Source organism: Orycteropus afer, unplaced genomic scaffold (assembly GCF_000298275.1).
Source record: "Orycteropus afer afer isolate SDZICR_OR568_19922 unplaced genomic scaffold, OryAfe1.0 scaffold00111, whole genome shotgun sequence".
In the NCBI taxonomy this organism is placed as follows: Eukaryota; Metazoa; Chordata; class Mammalia; order Tubulidentata; family Orycteropodidae; genus Orycteropus; species Orycteropus afer.
In genome coordinates, this window is record NW_006921698.1 from 7,629,622 (window position 1) to 7,652,343 (window position 22,722).

General features: G+C 38.4%; 1 protein-coding gene across 1 annotated transcript in view; it reads right to left on the reverse strand.

Annotated features, from left to right (window-relative positions):
- MAP4K5 (mitogen-activated protein kinase kinase kinase kinase 5) overlaps window positions 1–12,103 on the reverse strand; it is a 182,637-nt gene extending 170,534 nt beyond the window's left edge. The window contains exon 1 of the mRNA XM_042781362.1: window positions 11,996–12,103. Within this exon, the coding sequence (XP_042637296.1) occupies window positions 11,996–12,103 (108 nt within the window). The remainder of the gene's footprint in view (window positions 1–11,995) is intronic.
- Between the last annotated feature and the right edge of the window lie 10,619 nt (window positions 12,104–22,722).

Consider the following 22,722-nt stretch of genomic DNA (forward strand, 5'->3'; position numbering starts at 1 on the left):
GTGGGGCTGGCGCAGGATCGGGCAGTGTTTCGTTCTGCTGTGCATGGGGTCGCTATGAGTCGGAAACGACTCGACGGCACTTAACAACAACAACAGAAATTCCAGAACACTTAATTGTACTCATGTGGAACCCCATACATGGATCAAAGGCAGCCATTTTTGGAGCAAGGAGACATAAGGGGTTTCAAACAGTAAAAGGAATGCAGCAGGGTTATATCCTTTCACTTTACTCACTCAACGTGTATGCTAAACAAATAATCTGAGAAGCCAGATTATATTAGTACTCATTAACAACCTGTGATATGCAGATGATACAACCCTACTTGCCAAGAATGAAGACAACAGGAAGCATAGATTACGCCCAAACACAAAAATGAAAATTCTCACAACTGTACTGATAAACATTATCATGATAAATGGAGAAACACTGATACTGTCAACAATTTCATTCTACTTGGATCAACAATGAACGTACATGGAAGCAGCAATGTTTATCTCTTGGTAAAGAAGATATACATAAATTTTCACTTATTGTTATATTATTGTTTTTTAAAATGAACACATATTACTTAAACTATATTTTAAAAGTAGAAGGTAGGAAAGAAGGGTATCTATGCTGAGGCAAGGAAGGGAGGGGCAAAGATAGGAGGGCAAGTCCTATCCATGGATCTACACTACTAAAGAAAAAATGTTAGCATCAGGACAAAACTGGTAAGACACAAAAGTGTCTGCCTCTTCTATTACAACTAAAAGCAAAAAACCTTAAAATGCATAGGTTATTAGGAATTTATTGAAAGTTATATTTTTAAACTATATTACTTCATGCTTACACTAGATTCTTTCTGATTTTGGTAAAAGAAAGGGTTAAAAGGTGGGGAAGCAAGAAGACAAGAGGCATCTAAAAAAAGGGCCTGGGTATGTATATATGAGAAGTAACACAGTGGTTTCCAAGACAAAGTTAGAACCCTCAATCCTTCTCAGAAGTCCTGTTTACCTTTAATTAAACAGAAAGAAACAGAAGTAACTAGCATTTTTTAAAATTTATAACAGTTTACATTAAAACTTAAAACCTAGTCTAAGGAACTCAGTTAACCTAGGTAACAATAACCAATAATCTAAAGTTCTTGAAGGTAAAAGAAGGCACAGTAAGAGGAAGGGTGTCCAACAACCAGAACCAAGGGTGCTTCTGCTTTTAATTATTTGCATTGTAGGATAGTTATAAGCAAAGTCATCCCTATAGTAAAGGCAAATGAAGCCTGGATACGATTTGGAAAGCATGAAGGTAACAGAACCAGGCGAGTAACCAGGAAGAAGTGCCTCTGAAAAATGGTGTTGAGACTTGAAGTCTATATGGATATACAAATCAGTCCATAAAATCCCTCACCACTCAGCACAGAGGTGAGGCTGTCAAGCCTCATCTAACCATAATTTCTAGAGTTTACTATATGTTAGGCAACGTGTTAAGTGCTGCGTGTATGAAACAGTAGAAGTAGCAGAGAGACTGTGCAGTTAAGAACTGGATTCAAGTCCTGACAGTGCCACTTACTAACAATAAGATCTAGAGAAAAAAGTTTCTCCTTGAGTAAAATGGGGATGATACTGTCCTCTGTCCCATCTATTTCACAGCATTACTGTGAGAATTAATATACTGATTATAAAAGGGCCATAAAACCCGTTAGTCATTCTTAGTCATTTTAATTCATTTTCATTTTTATAAAAATGTTGGAAGGTGGGGGCAATATGACTCACCAAACACCTCCAAGGACAGACCTGGCTATCAGCCTGGCTTCCCACATCATCTTCTCAAAATCTCAGTGGGAGATGATGATATTTAACAGAAAGAGAATTACATTAGGCCTAAATTCATCTTGCCCTTTTCAGACTTAAATAGTATCTCACATAATTGGAAAGCAATAGCAGCCTTCTAATAGCACTCTAAAATGTACAAATACTCAAAGCAGTCCAACACTGCCAAAGTGGAAGTACCTATGCCAACTTATCAGATCTTAAACTAAGTTCTCAAATTAACAAGGAAGCCATAAAAACACAAGTATCACTTGTTAATAGGCTTCATGTTTCTCTGCCTGTGTATTTGGTCTGAAACCACAATTTAAAGTTTAGTAGTGAAACCTTTTTAAATTTTGAAAACAAAACAAAAATCCTAAATCAATCTACATTCAATCCCAGTCATCTACATCAAAGACACTAAAAACAATGGTTAAAGTGAAAATGCTGAGCCTATGCAAATAAAAGTACTAGAATACTATTACATGCATTGTAAGCCCAAGGTTGAGACTATCTACATGTCAGTTTGGAACTTTTTTGCCTGCACTTGCTATGGGAGTGTTTTATATCTATCTTCACTAAGCTGGAAGTACTTTAAAGACTTCTCTTATAGTTTTTACAACATTCCTGTGATAGTAGAAAGGATTTTAAAATAAAACAATTTGCCCCAATCATGGTCCAGAGCTTCACTCCCACCTTCAGAATTATAAAATAAGCTAGAAAGAAATATACAACTTTCTCTGATTACACAGATACCCACTTGGCTAACTCACTTCCTTCAAGTCTTTGCTCAAATCTAACCTCTTCAATGAGGCCTTACTCGATCATCTTTATGTCATTTCCCAACCTGCCTCTCCCATCTCACTCTGGCATCCCTGATCTCCCCTTAATCTGCTCAGTTTTTTTTTTTCTAGGCAGCTACAGAATTAGCCTACTTATGGACACTAAGAAAAATAAATTCTAAATAAGATTTTAATCCAATGATTTATAAATTAGTAAATTTACATAATAGTAATACTTCATCCTAGTAAAACATGTTTTACTCTCAAAATAACTTTATACAATGGTTAACATAATCTGCAATGAAAAACATTCAATATCTGTTAGCTCAATAGCAAATAAAATTTTGAACAAAATTTTGAACTACACAGTCTTTTACCTCTTATTTTCTGCTGTTAATCTGTTTTTTCAAGTTACCTGCTCTCTTTCACCATAACATGAAAACAGTCTCTCATAATACCAAAATACTAGAACAAAGAAAAGACTATATATTCAAAGGTAAACTGTCTCAGTTCATAAAACAAGAAAGTGAGTAATGTTTTGATATCATATGCCAGAAAAATAACAAGCAGCCTATACACTCATTCCATATCACCTTCAGACTTGGTGCCATTAAGCATCTCAAGAGACTTAGCATTTGAAGATTAGAGAACACTGGTGGAGAGAGATATAGTAGAAGCAGCTACCTATCCATTGCTTACAAAATCATGCTTACAAAAAATGACACAGAAATTGGTAACCTTACACCCAATTGCTGAACCTAATTTAATTAAAAAGTACAATGACATGTGGTCCTGCACCAGTCAATGAATGTGCTGATGGTGGCAACATTTATGTCTTAGCTCTAATTCCTGCCCAAAATTTACAATTTAGTTGTCCTGACAGGTTCAGGTGATTCAATAAGATAGAAAGAAATAAAAGACTTTCTCTGATTACACTGATTACCCACTTGGTTAACTCACTTCTTTCAAGTCTTTGCTCAAATCTAATCTCTTCAATGAGGCCTAACTCGATCATCTTTATGTCATTTCCCAACCTGCCTCTCCCACCTCACTCTGCCATCCCTGATCTCCCCTTAATCTGTTCAGCTTTTTCTTTTTTCCATATTGCTAACTACCTTCTAATATATCACACAACTTATTTATCGTTTATTGTCTTTTTTCCACCTCTCCTACTAGAATGTAAGATTTACAAGGGTTGGTAAGAATTTCTCTCCACTTTGTCTACTTGAGGGACCTCTGGTGACATAGGGTCTAAGGCATCTGACTGCTAACCAGAAGGCTGGTGGTTCAAACCCACCAGCCACTCCTCAGAAGGAAAGTTGTACAATCTACTTCCACAGTGATACCGCCTCAGAAACCCAAGGAGGGGTCGCTATGAGTCAAATCCAACTCCACGGCAGTGAGTTTGGTTTTTTGGTTTTTGTCTACTTGTATCCCAAGGCCCCAGAGCAGTGTCTGACACATAAAAAACCAAAACCAAACCAAACTCACTGCCACTGAGTTGATTCCAACTCATAGCAACCCCCATTGGGTTTCCAAGGCTCTAAATCTTCGTGGAAGTAGACTACCCCATCTTCCCTCTGTGAAGTGGCTGGTGGATTTGAACCACTGACCTTCTGGTTAGCAGCCAGATGCCTTATTCATTATGCCACTAGAGCTCTACAAATATCTACTGATTTTTGAATAATCATTTGTACACTGTCATCCTAGCTCTCCATACCAGCTCTCCATTTACCAATGTCCCTCAACCATCCTCCTAGGGGAATGACTTGGGCTGGGAACCAATAAAAGAGGTTCCATTTCAATAGAAGAAAAGGGACAGAGAAGGGGAGAAGGAATGGAGGGGAGTTTGCACTTATTCCCTACCCTGTTAATCCCATCCTAAGCTTTTGGGTTTTATCTCCTTTCTAAATTCTCAACTTTTCTCAAATTCTTTCTATTCATTTCCTTCTGTAAGGAATTCCTTGAGTTCTTCCTCTAAATTCAGCAACTTCTTTGGTTACTTGAGTAGTAAGACAAACTTAAAAAATGATAACTGAATGCTATAATCACTCAGTTTCAAGGGAAGAACAGAAACTGGGGAAAAAATATTTCGTGTGCCTCATTTCTTGTTCCCTTCACAGAAAAGCTGTTTCAAGAAAAACGATATTCTTTCTACTTCCTCAGTTACCACTATACCTCAACTGCTCTGCTCTTACTGAACTCTTTCCATTCCTTACTTACATGACCATTATTGCTCACTCCTTCAACTCATTTATTGAGCACATACTACATGCTAGGCACTAGGATAGCCTAGCTTATTCAGCAGTAAACACAGGGTCCCTGTTCTCACTCATTATTGAGTCTAGCAGACGAACTGAAAAGCAACAATGGTAAGTGATGAGTATCATGACAAGAAAAGCATGAAGAACTAGAAAACACAGTAGACAGAATGATCTAACTTAAGGGACTGAAAATGCAAGGTTTAAACAGATACATGAAGAGAAGACAGAGACAGACAGATGAAGGGAAAGAAAAGGAAGTGTGCTCTAGGAAAAGAAAATAGTATCTGCCAGAACCCTAAGGACAGAAAATAAAGGACATATAAGGAAATAAGTTCAATATGACAAGTATTGGGAGGGTCTTAAAAGTCATGTTATTCTAAAGATGTCATTCTATGGACAAGGGGAATAAGGAGTGACACAAAACCTCAGATTTATATTTTGGGGGAGATCAATCCATTCTTTTCATTGCAATTGCAGTAGAAGAAGAATGGAGGCAGGAGATGATAAATGACTCTTAGAATTCTTGGTTTCCATGAAAAGAACTTTCTCATACCTTTGTTTTCCTCAGATACCTTCAACATACTATTCTCTTATGCCAGGTTCCTGAAACTATAACCTTTCTTCAACTCTCCTGCAAACTCACCCTGAGTGACCTCATCTATACTTTACAGTTACCACCCTATAAAGTGTTGATGACTCCCAAACCTGTATCCCCAGTCTAGAATTCTCAAGGTCAAAGTGCATTTCCTAATAACTATTAGACATATCCACATGTCTAAAACAAAACACAAGATCCAGACTCCTAACTCTGTTCATGGCACCAATATAATCATCCAAGTCAAATTATAAATGCCATCAGTAATCTGCTTTCAGCCATCAATACCAAGTATTTCTGATCATCTCCTAAATATGACTCAAATCTATCCCTTGCTCTCATTTCTTATGCCTGTGCCTCAATCTGGGCTTGCCTAAACTCATCTGGATTATTCAGTAATTGGTCTTTATACTTCCAGCCACTTTGCCCAATACAGTCTATATCACCAGAGATTCTATCTTAAAGTGTTTCTTCAGGCTATAAGAAAAAGTCCTATTTCTTTGACATGACATACAAGGTTCATTATCTGGACCTTTCCTGCCAGAGAAGAGCCTCTGTTCCCTATCTGTGGCATCCCTCCCATGCTTGGTCATAACAAAACTAGAAGGCAAATGCAAAATCAAAAAAACCAAACCCACTGCCATCGAGTCAATTCCAACTCATAGCAACACTGTATGAGTAGAACTGCCCCAAAGGCTTTCCAAGACTATAAATCTTTACAGAAGCAGACTGACTCATGTTTCTCCTGAAAGTGGATGGTGAGTTCAAAGTGCCAACCTTTTGGTTAGAGGCTGAATGCATTAACCACCGTGCCAACATTAACCACTGCAGATCCCTCAAACTCATCACAGTTTCTGTCTCTATGTATTTGCATATACTATTCCCACCAACTGGAATTATCTTACCCATCTTGAACACCTGAAAACCACCCTGCATTCTTTCATTATCCAGTTAAAGTCATCTCCCCTGTGAATCATCCCTGGTATATTCATAGGCCCCTCTCCTCTCTTTCTGTTCTCCACGACACAGTTGGGCATGTCTTCCTTTTTGATTCCACGTAGCTTCTCTTCTATAGCATTTACCAAATTATGACTGTTTAGTATGCTTGTTTTCCTGACTAAATTATACAGTCTTTATAAATAATTTCTCTTTCTCATGTTTACGTCCCCATCCTAAGACACAGAAGCCACTGGATACTTTTTGAATAAATCAATTCTTACAATAGTGTTGTGCTATATCAAGCTTTGTCTCTAAACAATGGAATCCTAGGATATACTCTGAAGTACCTAAAGCCATTCTAGAATTGAGACTATTGATTGGTGAGAAGGTAGAGTACACAGTATCCCATATGAAGAAGGATTTGCTATAGCAAACACAGTTATCCAGCAACCAGAGAACTCCAAGGAATGGTAAGACTATAAAACAAAGATTTCTACAAAAATCATAGCATTATATATAATTGCAAAAGCATTTTAAAAATTGGAAATAAACATGAAACTTTAAATGATTAACTAAATCAAAGTTCATTCAATGGATTCTTTTAAAATGGTATTTTTAAATAATATTTAACAACCAGAAAAAATGTCAGTCATTCAATCAAGTGGGAGGAAAAAATCTCTATCAGGATCTCAATTTTATAAAAGTCATTTTTGGAAACATACGGGTTTTAAACATTTTTTAATTTTAGTGATTGTATCAGATCTAACGCATTTGACTGCTAACTAGAAGAATGGCAATTCAAACCCACCAGCCACTCCTCGGAAGGAAAATTGGGCAATCTACTTCTGTAGTGATACTGCCTCAGAAACCCAAGGAGGGGTTGCTATGAGTCGAATCTGACTCAGCGGCAGTGAGTTTGGTTTTTTGTTTTTAGTACCAGATCCCAGTGGAACAGACGGTAACACAGGTACTAATCTCCAGACTTTCCCTTCCTGCTAGATTTTTAAGTTTACAGTAATTATAAATAAAATCTGCCTACCTGAAATTTAATTCTTTATTTTTTCTTTTTGTTTCATTCCCTTCTACCACCTTCTGCTCTCACCCTCAATAATTTACCCTATTTACTTAAAAGAATCTTTATATTCCTCTTCTTTTAACTGGGGAACAGCTAGCTGAAGGTTGAGCTTGCTTCCCTCTTGGGGATTCTCAGAAAAAGAGAGAAGCTTCACAACGGATCTGTGGCTTTGAAGAACATAAAATAATACACAATCTCAAAGCTGTAGTCCTTTTGAAGGCTTTGCTTTATAAGACACTCCAGATGTAAAAAAGTAAGGATAAATCTGACTAGAATGGCGGCAGCAAAGTAGAGAGAAAAGTCCTCTAACTGCTCTCACAAGAGTGTAACACAGTCTCCTCAAGTAGCTTTCAAATGATGTATATGTTTGAGTAGCCAAAGAAAATTTCTAGATAGGTAAGTGGTTACCTCAGGGAAATAGGAATGGAATAGTAAGGGGATTCTCTTTTTTCAATTGTGATTTGGGTGAAAGTTCACAGAGCAAATTCACTTACCATACAGCAGTTCACATATACTTTGTCTTACGACAATGACTACAATTTACCATAATGCAACAGCTCCCCTCCCACTTCCTCCCAATAGTTACCTCTTCCCTGTGTCCATCCCTCCATGCACTCCTGCCCCCTGAGCTGTTCCTGGGCATAAACAGCCCTTCTGTCTCCCATGATTGTTTTCTCCAAGGAGTGAATTTACCTCATATGCCTGTGTTTCATTTGGCTGGAAGCCACAGGTGTTGGTTCAATTCCAGACCTGAAGGGCAGCTAGGGGCCATAGTCTCAGTGGTTCCACCAGGCTCTATCAGACCAGCAAACCTGGTCCTTTCCCCACCCCCAAATGATTATGAGTTTTTTTCCACATTGTTCTCCCTCTCCATCCAGGATCTCCTACATCAATAACCCTCTGAGTGGTTGACAGTGGTAGCCGGGCACCATCTAGTTCTTCTGGTCTCATAGTCGTATAGGCTGAGGATTGCATGGTGTACCAATTGCAAGGACTAATTGTTTCCATGAATCTTTGGTTTTCTTCATTCTCTTTGCTTTGAACAAGGAGAGACCTATGGTTGCATCTAGATGGCTGCTTGCAAGCTTTTAAGATCCCAGTCGCTATTCGCCAAAGGAAGAGATGGAGCAATGTTTTGTGTAGTATATTATGCCAACTGAGCTTGATGTCCCCTGCGACTATGGTCCTGAGCCCACAGGTTCAACTACTCGCTCCCTCTAGGTAGCTGGCTGTGGCCAAGAAGTAACTACAATTTTGTCCCTTGTCAGCTCTACTATACACCTGGGAATTCAGTAAGGGGATTCTTATACTTCACTTTGTACCTTACTTTGTTGTTCGAGTTATTTACCATAAGCATGTGTTACTTTTAAGAAAATAATAAAAACTACTGTATTGGGATCATTTATATTTGTGTTTGACAAGATTTCTATTTAACTAATTTACCTGCACTATTTTTCCCTTTAACAATTTTACTAACTTACGTCACCAATTGAAAATACTTGTAAACTTCCTCGGATTTTCAGCTCATCAAAAACACAGTGATAAATAGAAATATGACTCTGATCACCAGAGAAAAAAATCAGCACTGCAATTTCAATGTTACTTCTTTTTAGGTGTATGAAGGAATAAATACGAATTGACAAAATTCTATATGACTTAGATCACTAATAATAGCTATGCTATGAAATCATCTTCCAGGAAAAAATTTTGCCAGTAAACTCAAATAACTGAAATCTGCAACAAAAATACACATGTAGACAATCATAATAAAAAATACAGGAATACACAGAGTATTAATGCTTATTTAGTGCTGTAATGTCAAAAGTATATGCTTAGAGAACTAAGTGATAGAATTGATATTTATTCATTCACCAAATTTTCAGAAAGCATTTGATCTGTGCCAGGCATAATATTAGGCACTATTAGAGACAGAGCAGTGAACAAAACATGAAAATCCTGGCCCTCATGCAGTATTTTAATAAACAAGAAAAATAAATATTATGTTAGATGGTCATAAAAGCAAAAATAAAGTGGGAAAAGAAGATGGGAAGGGCATAAAAGCAAGGAAGGAAGGGAGCAAGCTATGTGACTGTCCAGATAAAGACATTCTGAACTAGAGGGAATAGCAAGAACAAAAGCCCAAAGGTGGACAGATGCTTACTATGTTTAAGAACTGTGAGCAGGCCAATATGGCTAGAGGAGAATGAGGGAGGGAGGAAAGTAGTAGATGAAGTTGGAAAGGTACAGGAGAAGGGGCTGGGGCATCCTGGAGGACCATTTCAGTAGGGCTTTCATGGACAAGTATGATAACACCAGGTGGAAATAGGGCTGGGAGGCGATTCTAGGTAATTAAACCAAAAGCAAACTCACTGCCATCGAGTGGATTGTGACTCATAAGGACCCTACAGAACAGAGCAGAACTACCCCATAAGGTTTCCAAAGCTGTGTATCTTTACGGAAGCAGATTTTCTCATCTCTCTCCACAGAGCAGCAATGGGTTGGAAGAGCCAACCTTTTGGTTATCAGCCAAATGCTTTAACCACTGTGGCACCAGAACTCCTTTCCAGGTGATCAGAACAAACAAAAACATAAGACAAGGCACCACAAATGTCTTAAGGATGTTCAGGAATTAGAACCTGGCCTAGCATGGAATGAGTACAGATGCAAGGGTGAGGGCAGAGGACCATGTGTGGAGGTGCGGTGGGGAGAGATAAATACTCGTTCTTCCACTTCCTGTTTGGAAGCTGTAGAAGAGACAGGGCAGGGAGGTATCAGGTTGAAAGGTAGGTATTAGCTGGCCCTTTAATATAACCCTTGCTTTCCCTGCCAAGAATAAAATTCTGTTCCAGGTAGTAGTTTCAGTTACCATATCAATAAACAAAAAAGGTGGAAGTCTTGGGATCTTTTACGAGGAAAACATTTCTCTAAAACTTTATTGTAGTAAGAAAATGAGAAAATATACAAGAACTGCAATTTTTACTATTTATTAACATGAGCTGATTTAACTTGATCTGACAGAGTGAGTCATAATACAATGATGACTAAAAACTGGAACTGAGAAGTCAAATAGAAATGTCATTTTTAAAAAGATCATTCCACAAAATGGCTAATGCTTGGATAAACAATTAAAGAGTTAGTGGCACAGTGCCTAAGGCATGTGACTGGTATCCAGAAGGTTGGAGGTTCAAACCAGAAGGAAGATGGGGCAATCTACTTCCATGAAAATTTACCACTCTGGAAACCCACTGGAGGTGACTGAGTCAGAATTGACTTGATGGCAATGAGTTTTTTCAAATCTCCATAAAAAAAATTCTGTGATTATTATCCATTTTGCTGGAAACTTGCTCATAATATAACAGCCCAGTCAGTACCTAATACAGTGCTTAGTACCGAAGACACAAATACCTGTTCAACCAGTAAAAAGCCTATCCATTACAGTTCATCTTAGTAGAATCAAACAGTGCTTGAGCTGTCATTAACACTGCATTGAACTGTTACTATTAATAGGGAGAAAATTAAACAAAAGTAGATAAGCAGGAAGAAGGGATGTTTTCCTTCCATATTACCACCTGTGCGAAAACAACAATATACTCCAGAGAAGTCAATCCACTGGTTAATTACCCATATGAAACAAGGCTACTACAGCTACATCACCGTTAAATCCATAAACAAAGCTGTTGCAAAATTCAAAATGAATTTCCCTTAATACTCATGAAATGCATCAAAGCTACTTTTCTGGAACTGAGAACACAAAGCATGAGGAAATCTCAATCGCTTCCAACTGACCCTTCAAGACTTCTGTGGATATAGGAAATTTTATTTTCCCTCCCGTGATTTTTTTTTTTAAATCCTAATTTAAGAGTAACACACCCTAATAATTTGTCTCGAATAACACAAAAGAGGGATAGTTAAAAGATGCCTTTGGTTTGACAATGTAATAAATCCTTTAGAGAGGAAATGCTGAATAGAAAGAATAATCCGAACGTTTATGTCATCTTTTTTATCATCAACCAGTTGCAAATGATCAAACCTCTGCTAAGAAGAGCATCTTCCTATAGGAGACGATGTTTGTACACGCGTCATTCTGACCTAGAATTAATTTGCTCGCGGTGAAAATTTACACACAGGTTTCAAATGTCTTTTTCAGTACTCATCCATTAAACAAGGATTTTTTAAAAAAATGTCTGAATGTCAATATTCTTTCCTGTCTTCGTGAAGCATTTTTCCACGTTAACATTAAAAAAATCTGTAACTGTAACTCTATAAGTAGATTCAAACTCCTTTCAATGCCATAAATAAGCCTTAAATCCATACACATCAAAAACGTTACAAGAATGGTTTGCAAAGACACGGTTAGATCTGCTCGTTGCTAACGATTACAGCAAGCAATGAATCGAGGGTATGAATCAGGGACCCTAGCAGCTTCATTTTCAAGACGCCACAATAAAGGCATCCTCCGCTCTCCTCACACTTCACCAGAAAGCAGCCGACTCCCAGACCAAGCCAACCGTAGGAAAAAAAGCTAAGTTCGGGGCCAGGGCTCGGCCTGCCTTACCTTATAGACGTCTCCGTAGGTGCCGCTGCCGACCCTCTGGACAAGCTCATAGTCCTGCTGTGGGTTCCGCCTCAGAATGTCCGCGGCGGGTCGCAGCGGGGCCTCCATCTTCGCTCAGGGCCAGGCCCCCGCCAGCTCTGCCCGCGGTGTCCCGACTGCCGCTAACGAGGGTAAGTAGCGCCGCTTCCCAACATGGAGCCTCTGCCCGCAGCTCCGCCTGCCTGAGGAACGAGCAAAGGCGGGTTGGCGCCGCAGGCGAAGCCCCTGAGCCGCCCGCGTTCCCGCCTCCTTTCCCTTCCGCCCCGCCGGGGGCCTCGGACAAGACCAGGGCCTTGAAGGGTCCCCAGCGCCCCGCAGCCCCGTTCCGGCCGCAGCCCTTCCCCCTCCCCGACCGCCAGCGAGACGTCCGACCCGGCCTTCTAGTTAGCCCGGCCCCGAGCCGGCTCAGTACCTGGAGGGGGCGGCTCCGCTCTTTGTTGAGTGCCTACCACGGGATCTCCTTTCTCGCCAACGCCCGCGTCCCCGTCGCCCGCCCCCGCCGGCTGGCGCAAAACTTGCGCGGCTGCCGACCGTCCGCTGCACCGCACGTCCTCTCGCAGGCGGCGGAGGCGCGTATAGTCGCCGCCACCGCCGCCGCCGCCGCCGCACCACGTTCCCCACCCGGGGCTGCGTCACCGGGAGACACGTTCCTGGCCAGCGTGGGTCGGCGCCGAGCGGCCCGCCCGAGAGCGCCGGCCGCGGGACCAGAGTGCCGCCCTGAGGCCTGGTCCGGACACGACACCCTCCCGGCCTCGCCGCCGCGCCCCCACGTCGGGCGTGCCCTCCTCGTGCTCCGGCGCTGTGCCCATTCTAAAAGATTAGATCCCTCGGAGTATTCGTGGGGCTACTGGCCTCTGCCAAACAGCCCCAGACTCGTCAGGTGAACGGGTAGAGGGAGAAGGGGGACGGGTAGGGGAAAAGGGGGAGGGGCACATGTGCTACGGGAATACAGTCCTCTTAAGTTCAACATAGTAAAGGTACGTGAGGGCACTGGGCCAGAAGTAACCTGGCAGCGGGGCGTCTGGGAAAGAGGTGAGGGAGTGCCAGGTCAGCTAAGCAACGGCACACCCTTACTGCTCTTTCCTGTTTTGCAAATCATTCCCAGTGGTACCAGTTTGAGGCTACGCAGCACACCTGCACAGCCTGTCTTCAGTTTTTGCGAGACTTTTCTGAAAGCCGGAATTCCTATTAATCTCAGTTGTCTTTACCCCTGTTGGGTACACGGCGTGCCTCATTGCGGATATTGCACCTTTACTGAGACCTGGAGTTCTGCAGAAGAAACTGAGGAATCACGTCCTAGTTCTGGCTCTACCACTTCGTTAGTATGTGATCTGGGACAAGACATCGAATTTGGCAATATCTCGGTGTCCTCATCGGCAGTTTGAAGAGGATAAAGGTTTGCATCGGACTCCCAAGGAAGTGTTTATAACGCGTACAGGATTATAAATAGGGTTATCAAATAGAGGCTTTAAAATACTTAATAAAAAAGGCATAGAGTTATCACACAAGAATTCAGAAAAGTAATTTAGCTGATATTTCACAAGCTGTTTGCGGTTTCAGTTTCAGTCTTGTTCAAAAGGTGAAAATAAAATGGGCAGATTTTTGTACACTGGCAAGGTTATTTCTAGAGCTCTTTAGAGATGTTGGACAGAAAAGTCAGATGACACTTCACCGCTGCATTTTGTGACTGAAAAGTCTCAAAAGAGCAAGTTGCATATGTTGGCATGTGACCTTGAGCATTCACTTGTATTCTTGGGCAATATATTCCTTATTGTTAGTAATTGCAATTAATTGTATAATGTAGAAGTTAAATTCACACCTTAATAGGGCAAGAAATACATGTATTTTCTTGTGCTCCATGCACAAAGGGCACTTATTTAAGGAACTTACTTAGCCCAGGCTTACATGCACCGTGGACAAAGCCTATGTGTTTGCTGCATTGAAAAAATTGTTGAAGAAACAGTTCCTTCTTTCAAAGTTTCTTGGCACTAGTTTTGGTGGGCACATACTTTTGGCTTCAATGACTCAAAATCTTTTAAAAATGTTCTATTGGTAGCTTAGTACTTGTTTATTGCCATAGATTCATTTTGTTTTGTTTTTTTATGACCCTATAAGCATTGATCCCTTCTCTTGTCAAAAATTTATTCATTCTTATTTAGACTTGCATCATTCCACAAATAATTTGAGGCAGCATCCAAGAAATGCATAATACTAGATAAAAATAAATATATGAAGAAATCAATATGAAATTAGAGAGAGGGAAAATGGAAAACAGAAGGTTTTGTACTATTTTGAGATCAAAATGAAGTAGCTGATCAAGAGAAGAGCACATCTGTTTCCTGGTTACTAAGACTTCAGAAAAATTTACCTCACAAGCCTTCATAAAGTGGAAATTAAATGCCTGGTTTGAGGCGAGGATACATATCCTTCAAGCGTGTTATTCTTGAAACACAACATTTCATATGAATTAGGCAACAATGTTTGAGATCATAGGCTTCAGTAAGGCCTTCAAGTGCCGATATTTTATGTTGCCTGTGATGGCAGATCCATATGGTTTGTCTAGCAACCCAGAGGCAGATAACACAGAAAAAGTTGAAATTCTACGTGGTAGTAAAAAATGTGTCTGCTATAATCATTATTTTACAATTGTTTCAAGGAGGAAAAGATTTACTTCATACTAATTCCAAAAGAATCTTAAGGATTGAGGTAATTACAACAAGATCTATTTAGCTGGTGTATTAAACATTACAGGATGGGTAAAGAATTTTCAAATTCAGTTTTCTTAAACAAACAATGAGCAGACTCAATTTTACATCCTAAACAAGTACACAATTTCAAGCTTCAAGTTTATATTATAATAGTAAATGATTGTAGCTAACAGAGAGTTGCTTATAAACTACCCAATTTTACAAAGATAAGATACAAATTAAGAATAAATATGATGAAATAGACCCTTCATCCCAACCTGATTATTATGTATTTTTAGTATCTTCATGATATCTGACATGTAAATATTTTCCAGCTTTGGTCCTCCTGTATAACAAGGGATAGTGTTTTTTTTTTCCTATACTTTTCCCCCATCTTTCAAGACTGTTTAGTAAAATGCTAATCATAATTTGTGGCCTCTGATGTAATTCTAACTTTAGCCAAGACTGAATTAAAAAATTCCTCAATATTATTTTAAAAATTCTATTTAGGTCAGATTCACTATTTACTACTCAAGATGAAATGGCTAATTAAAACTCTCAAGTATGACAAGAGCAAGCATGGGGATGATAATTTTAATCTATGAAACATTTAGGTTTAAGCAATATCATCTAATGAATCTCCCATGGTAAACTAGTTGTAAAATGTAACTATGATTGCCCTATAGTTTTGTTAAATGTAAATTAATTAAATGTTAGAAGATGTCTATTACAATTATGACTTGGATTCTCAAATAGTTCATCTTTAGCTATTCTTTCCGTTGTCTGTTGAGGCAAGTGAATAAACAAACCAACCACCCACGTTGTCAGTATATAGAAGAATTCTTATTTTTATTTTGGATAGAAGTAGAATATATATCTCATTCAGAATGAGTATCAGAGTAGAAGTGAACGTAGGATTTTCAATGGCTATGACATTTCAGAATTAGCTCACCAGACTTTTCTTCTGAGGTTCCACTGAGTGTATTCAAATGACCAACCTCTTGGTTATTATAACCCAGTGCTTAACCATTTAGACCACCCAAAGAGCCCTTAGAAGTGAACGTATCATCTGTGAATACAATTGATTTTTGTACCCTAAAATTTTGACAAACTCATTTATTAGTTCTAATAGATTTTTTTTAAGTAGATCCTTTAGGATTTTCCACATAAAAGATCATGTCATCTGCAAATAGAAGTAATTTTACTTCTTCCTTTACCTTTTCTTCTGAGGTAGGAAAGGAGGTAAAAATAAATGGATATGCAAACACATTTGGACATGTGGTAGCAATATTTGATCTGACAGCCTTGTTAGTGTTTTCTTTTCTCTATAACAATACCTTATGTTTCAATACAGTTTTGTAGTTTACACATTATACTATCTAATATGGCCAAACATTACACTCGAATCCAGTACTTTCTATATAATTCCAACCATCAGCATGTACCTATTTTAAAAAGGAATCACAGTATATTGGAGATGTAAACATGGATATCTAAATTTATATCTTCTAGCTTCTCTTGCCTTGTTAGTGACTAAATCGACAACCCACCACTTGTAAGTTTGTCGTACTCTGGTGGTTTGCCTGTTGCTGGGAGCCTGGAGGCTATGCCACTGGTGTTTCAAATATCAGCAGGGTCACTCATGGTGGATAGGTTTGAGCAGAGCTTCCAGACTGAGATAGACTGGGAAGAAGGAAAGGGCCATCCACGCCATGAAAACTTCCTGAATAACAGTTAAATACTGTCTGATATATTACTGGAAAGCTTTATGAATAGCCTTGAAACATTGACTTACATAGTGCCATAAAACAGCCTCTCAGGTTGGAAAGCACTCAAAATATGACTGGGGAAGAGCAGCCTGCTCAAAATAGAGTTGACTTTAATGATGTCTTCCTTCTTTCTTCCTCTTTTTCTTTTTTTCTTTCCTTTTCTCCTTTTCCCTATTCCTGATTCCCTTCTTTTTTCTTTTAGTTCTTCCCGTCCCTTGTTTTTCCTTTTGCAGTTTTCTCTATTCTCTTATTCTTGCTCTTTGCTCTTCATTGTGCCCCTCCCAGATATCATGCAGGTTATTTTTCCCCCTTTTTTGTCTCATTAACTTTCATCCTTTTAAAATTTATTTTGCAACTTTTTCTTTTATTTACTGCATTTGTTTTCTATCTTTTTTTGCAGTTGTTCCTGATTGTTTATGTGGTTTGAGTTTTTTGTCCTCTTGTTTTTGTTTTTTGGGTAGATTTTAAATTATGTTTTTTTTCTAACTGAGTGGGAGACAGTTCCCATACAACCCAACCATACTGCACCTCCTGCAGCCCCACCTACTGAGTGAGGGCCACCACTTGGATTTGCACCAACTGACCAACAATAGATGGTGCCCGATACCAGTACAACTCACCCTCAAGTACTCTTTTGTGAACAGCTAACAGGGATCTGCACACACATTCTCATTCTCTATCACACCCACAGGAAGACAGGTGGTGAGTGCCTAAGTGCTAACAACTGGCAAATAGAGGAGCACAGTAAATTGCTCACACAGATATATCAAAACAAAATAAAGGAAAGAAACAAAAAAAAAATCCTGCACACCAACATACAACCACAAATTAAACATAAATGCAATACCACCACAATGTCTTGGAGACAACAGACCATCACAGTCCACACAAAGAAGCAAGATAAAGCAAGAGAAACAAGGAACCAGGATATAGACCCAGAACACATCCCTGAGGAAGAAGCAGCATTGGAACTCCCTGATAAGGAATTCAAAGAAATTATAGGTAGGTACGTACCTTCAACAGATTGAGAGACAGATCAAGGAAAACACTGATAAAGTTAAGGAAAACTCAGGCAAAACTCTAGAACAATTTAGGAAAACAATACAAGAACGAATTGACAAAATAAGCAAAAAAATTAGAAACAATGCAAAAACAACAAACAAAAATACAGAAGATTAATACTAAGATTTCAGAAATAGATAACACATTGAATGGACAAAAGAGTAGAATCAAATCAATGGGAGACAGAATTAGTGAGATTGAAGACAAATACCTCAATACTATGTTGTTAAGGTATCAGACAAAAAGATCAAAACATAATGAAGAAAGCCTAAGATTCATGTGGGATACCATCAAGAAGAATAACCTATGTGTAATTGGAATTCCAGAACAGGAAGAGAAAGATAAAGCCACAGAGAAAATTGTCAAAGATTTACTGGAAGAGAATTCTCCTAATAATATGAAAGATGAAAATATATCCATTCAATAAGTTCAATGAACCCCAAACAGGGTAGACCCCAAAAGTAAATCACCAAGGCATAGCATCATCAAACTCACCAAAACCAAAGACAAAGAAAGAATGCTGAAAGTAGCATGGGAAAAACAAAAATTTACATACAAAGGGCAACCAATAAGACTAAACTCTGATTTCTCAGCAGAAACAATGCAGCCAAGAAAGCAATGGGATGATATATATAATACCCTGAAAGAAAAAAAATTCCAACCAAGAATTACATACACAGCAAAATTGTCCCTGAAATATGAGAGTGAAATTAGGAGATTTCCAGATAAACAGAAATTAAGAGAATTTGTTAAAACCAAACCAGCTTTACAAAAGATGCTAAAGGGAGTCCTTCAGACAGAGAACCAACAACAGCAAACAACAACCAACCATTAACATACATGATGACATAACCCAGAAACCAACCAAGTTATAGAAGTATCCAAAGGAAAATAAGCTTACGAGACTGTAAACAGGGAACCAGAGACATCAATTGGTAAATGAGGAACAACTACAAATCAAAAAGAGGGAATAGTGTAGTTACAGAACTTCTAAATGGTGAGGAAATCAAGACAATTGCAAGATAGAACAGACTGTTTTAAACTTGTGAAATTATTAATTACAGGGTAACCTCAAAGACAAATAATAAACTTTTGCATCAGAGTAAAAAAGGGGGCAAGTACAAATACTTAGCAAATACTAAAACAATAACAATGAAGGAGATGATAATACAACTCATAAACAAAACGAGCTCAACACAGAAAATTATATGGAACAAAGAAATCAGCAACACCACACACACAAATAACAAAATGACATCAATAGATTCATACTTGTCAGTAATTACACTGCATGTCAATAGATTAAATGCACCACTTGAGCCGGAGAGCTGCAGACTGGATAAGAAAACTTGACCCATTAATATGCTGTCTACAAGAGACTCACCTTTGACACAAAGACAAAAATAGACTAAAAACCAAAGGTTGAAAAAAGATATACCAAGCAAATGGTAACCAAAAGAGAGGAGTAGCAATATTAATTAGAGAAAAATGACCAGAAGACACAAGGAAGGACATTATATAATAATTGAAGGATGAGTTGCACAAGAGGGCATAACTGCAATAAATATCTACATGCCCAGTAAAAGAGCGCCAAAATATGTAAAGCAGACTTTAACAGAATTGAAAAGATAAATAGATGACTCCACAGTAATAGTAAACCAAAAAACAAACTCTTTGCTGTGGAGTTGAATCCGACTCATAACAACCCCTCCTTGGGTTTCCAAGATGGTATCACTATGGAAGTAGATTGCTCAACCTTCCTTCCAAGGAGTGGCTGGTGGGCTTGAAACGCCAGCCTTCTGGTTGGCAGTCAAATGCCTTAGGCACTCTGCCACAAGAGCTCCTCACAGTAATAGTGGGAGACTTTAATACACCATTTTCAACAAGAGATAGAACAGCTGGAAAGAAATTTTAAAAAGATGCAGAAGAATGAAACAATATGATCAACTTGACCTACAGACATCTACAGAGCACTTCAACCAACAATAGCACAATATACATTCTTTTCCCGCATACATGGAACATTCTCAAGGATTGACCACATGTTAGGCCACAAGCAAACCTCAGTAAATTTAAAAGCATTAAGATACTGCAAAGCATCTTCGATGAAATGAAAAATCAACACTAGGAAGACCAACAGAAAAGGAGCAAACACATGTAAACTGAATAACACCTCCTCAAAAACAACTGGGTAATAGAAGAAAGAAAAAATGAAATTAAAAAATTCCTTGAATGAAACCACATCATACCAAAATCTTTGGGATACAACAAAAGCAGTGATTGGCAGCCAATTGATTGCAGTAAATGCACACATCAAAAAAAAAAAAAAGAAGAATATGGAAAGAGTCTGAGACAAGCCTAGTATCATTGGAAAAACAAAAGAGCCAGAATCAACCCCTTAACCAAACATTTCCAACAATTAGAAAAAAATAGCAAAAAAAAAAAAAAAAAGCCTACAATCACCAGAAGGGAAGAAAGAAGAAAGTTTCAAGCAGAAATAAATGAAACAGAAAATAAAAAGACAATAGAAAAAATCAACAAGCTTAGAAGTTGGTTCCTTGAAAAGATTAATAGAATTGACAAAGCAGTGGCAAATTTAACAAAAGAGGAGGTGCAAATAACATGAATAAGAAATGAAAGGGGTGACATCACAACAGAACCAACAAAAATAAAAAGAATAATATCAGGATACCATGAAGAACTGTACTCCAACAAATTTGAAAACATAGAAAAAATGGACAGATTTCAAGAAACACACTACTTACCTAAACTAACACAGACTGAGGTAGAAAACTTGAACAGACCCATAACAAAAGAAGAAATTGAACAAGGCATTAAAAAATTACCAACAAAAAAAAGTCCTGGCCCAGATGTTTTCACTGGAAAATTCTACCAATCATTCAAAAAGCACTGACACCAGTCCTACTCAAACTCTTCCAGAACATAGAAAAGGATGGAATCCTCCCAAATTCTTTTTTTAAGGCAAGCATAACCCTGATATCAAAACCAGGTAAAGACATCACTAGAAAGGAAAACTACACACCTATATCCCTCATGAATATATTGTTGTTGTTATGTGCCGTCAAGCCAGACCCAACTCATAGCGACCCCTCCTTAGGTTTCCGAGGCAGTATCACTACAGAAATAGATTGCCCAACCTTCCTTCCAAGGAGTGGCTGGTGGGTTTGAACCACTAGCCTTCTGGTTAGCAGTCAAGTGCCTTAGGCACCAAAATATAGATGCAAAAATCTTTAACAAAATCCTAGCTAATAGACTCCAACAACATATCAAAAAAATACTACATCATGACTAAGTGTGATTCATATAGGTATTCAAGGATGGTTCAACATTACACAAACAACATAATCCATCACATAAGTAAATAAAGGAAAAGAATCACATAAGCATATAGATGCAGAAAAGGCATTTCATAAAACTGAACATCCATCCTGATAAAAACTATCAGAAAAACAGGAATAGAAGGGAAATTCCTCAAAATAATAAAGGGTATATATGCAAAATGAATAGCCAATATTGCTCCCAATGGAGACAGACTGAATGTTCACATTCCCCTTGTGAACAGGAACCAGACAAGGATGCCCTCTCTCTCCACTTCTATTCAATATTGCCCTTCTAGGCAGAACAATAAGGCAAGAAAGGGAAATCAAAGGCATCCAGATTGGTAAGGAAGAAGTAAAACTATCCCTGTTTGCAGATGATATGATCTATATATAGAAAACCCAAGAGACTCAGCAAGAAAACTACTGGAACTTATTGAAAGATTTAGCATAGTGGCAGGTTACAAGATCAACATACAAAATCAGTTGGATTCTTCTACACCAGCAAAGAGGTCTCTGAAAAGAAAATAAGGACATTAATACCATTTACAATACCTACAAAAAAGATACTTGAGAATAAATTTTACCAGGAACACAAAAGGCCTATACAAAGAAAACTACAGAATACTGCTTCAAGAAACTATGAGAGAGCTACATAAATGGTAGAACATACCATGCTCATGGATAGGAATATTGAACATTGTGAAAATGTCAATATTACCCAAAGCAATCTATGCATTCAACATAATCCAAATCCAGATTCCATCAACATTCTTCAAAGACATGGAAAAACCAATCACTAATTTTATATGGAAAAGAGACCTCAGATAAGCAAAACACTACTGAAGAAGGACAAAGTAGGAGATCTCACACTCCCAGATCTCAAAACCTACTATACAGCCACAGTTGTCAAAACAGCCTAGTATTGGTACAATGACAAGCACATAGATCAGTGGAGCAGAATTGAGAACCCAGAAATAGATCCATTGGCATATGGTCAGCTGATTTTTAACAAAGGGCTGAAATCCATTAAGTGGAGAAGAGGTGGTCTCTTTCACAAATGGTGCTGGCAAAACTGGATATCCATATCCAAAAAAATGAAGCAAGATCCATACCTCACACCATACACAAAAACTGATTCCAGATGGATCAAAGACTTAAATGTGAAACCTAAAACTATAAAGTTCATCAAAGAAAATATAGGGGCAAACTTAGGGGCCCTAGGGCATAAATAGACTAACAAGCATAACCCAAGATCCACAAACAGCAGAAGATAAACTAGATGATTGGGACCTTCTAAAAATTAAATTGTTATGTATATCAAAAGACTCTCCAAAAGAGTAAAAAGAGAGCCTACAGAATGGGAAAAAATATTTGGCAATGACATACTGGATTAAGACTTTTCTCTCAAATTCATAGAAAACTCCAACACCTCAACATCCAAAAAACAATCCAGTTGAAAAATGGACAGAAGTTATGAACCAGACACTTCACCAAAGAAGATATTCAGGTGACCAACAAACAACAAAGAAATGTTCATGATCATTAGCCATTAGAGAGGTAAAAATCAAAACAACCGTGAGATACCAAGTCACCCCAGCATTAATAAGAAAGTTCAATGAGACAGAAAATAACAAATGCTGGCAAGGATGTAGAGAGATTGTGTATAAGACATACAATTGTATGTGTCTCATACAATTGTGTATGAGACTCTCATACACTGCTGATGGGACTATAAAATTATATAACCATGGTGGAAATCAATATGGCACTTCCTTAAAAAGTGGGAAATAGAAATACCATTTGATCCAGCAATCCCATTACTAAGACAT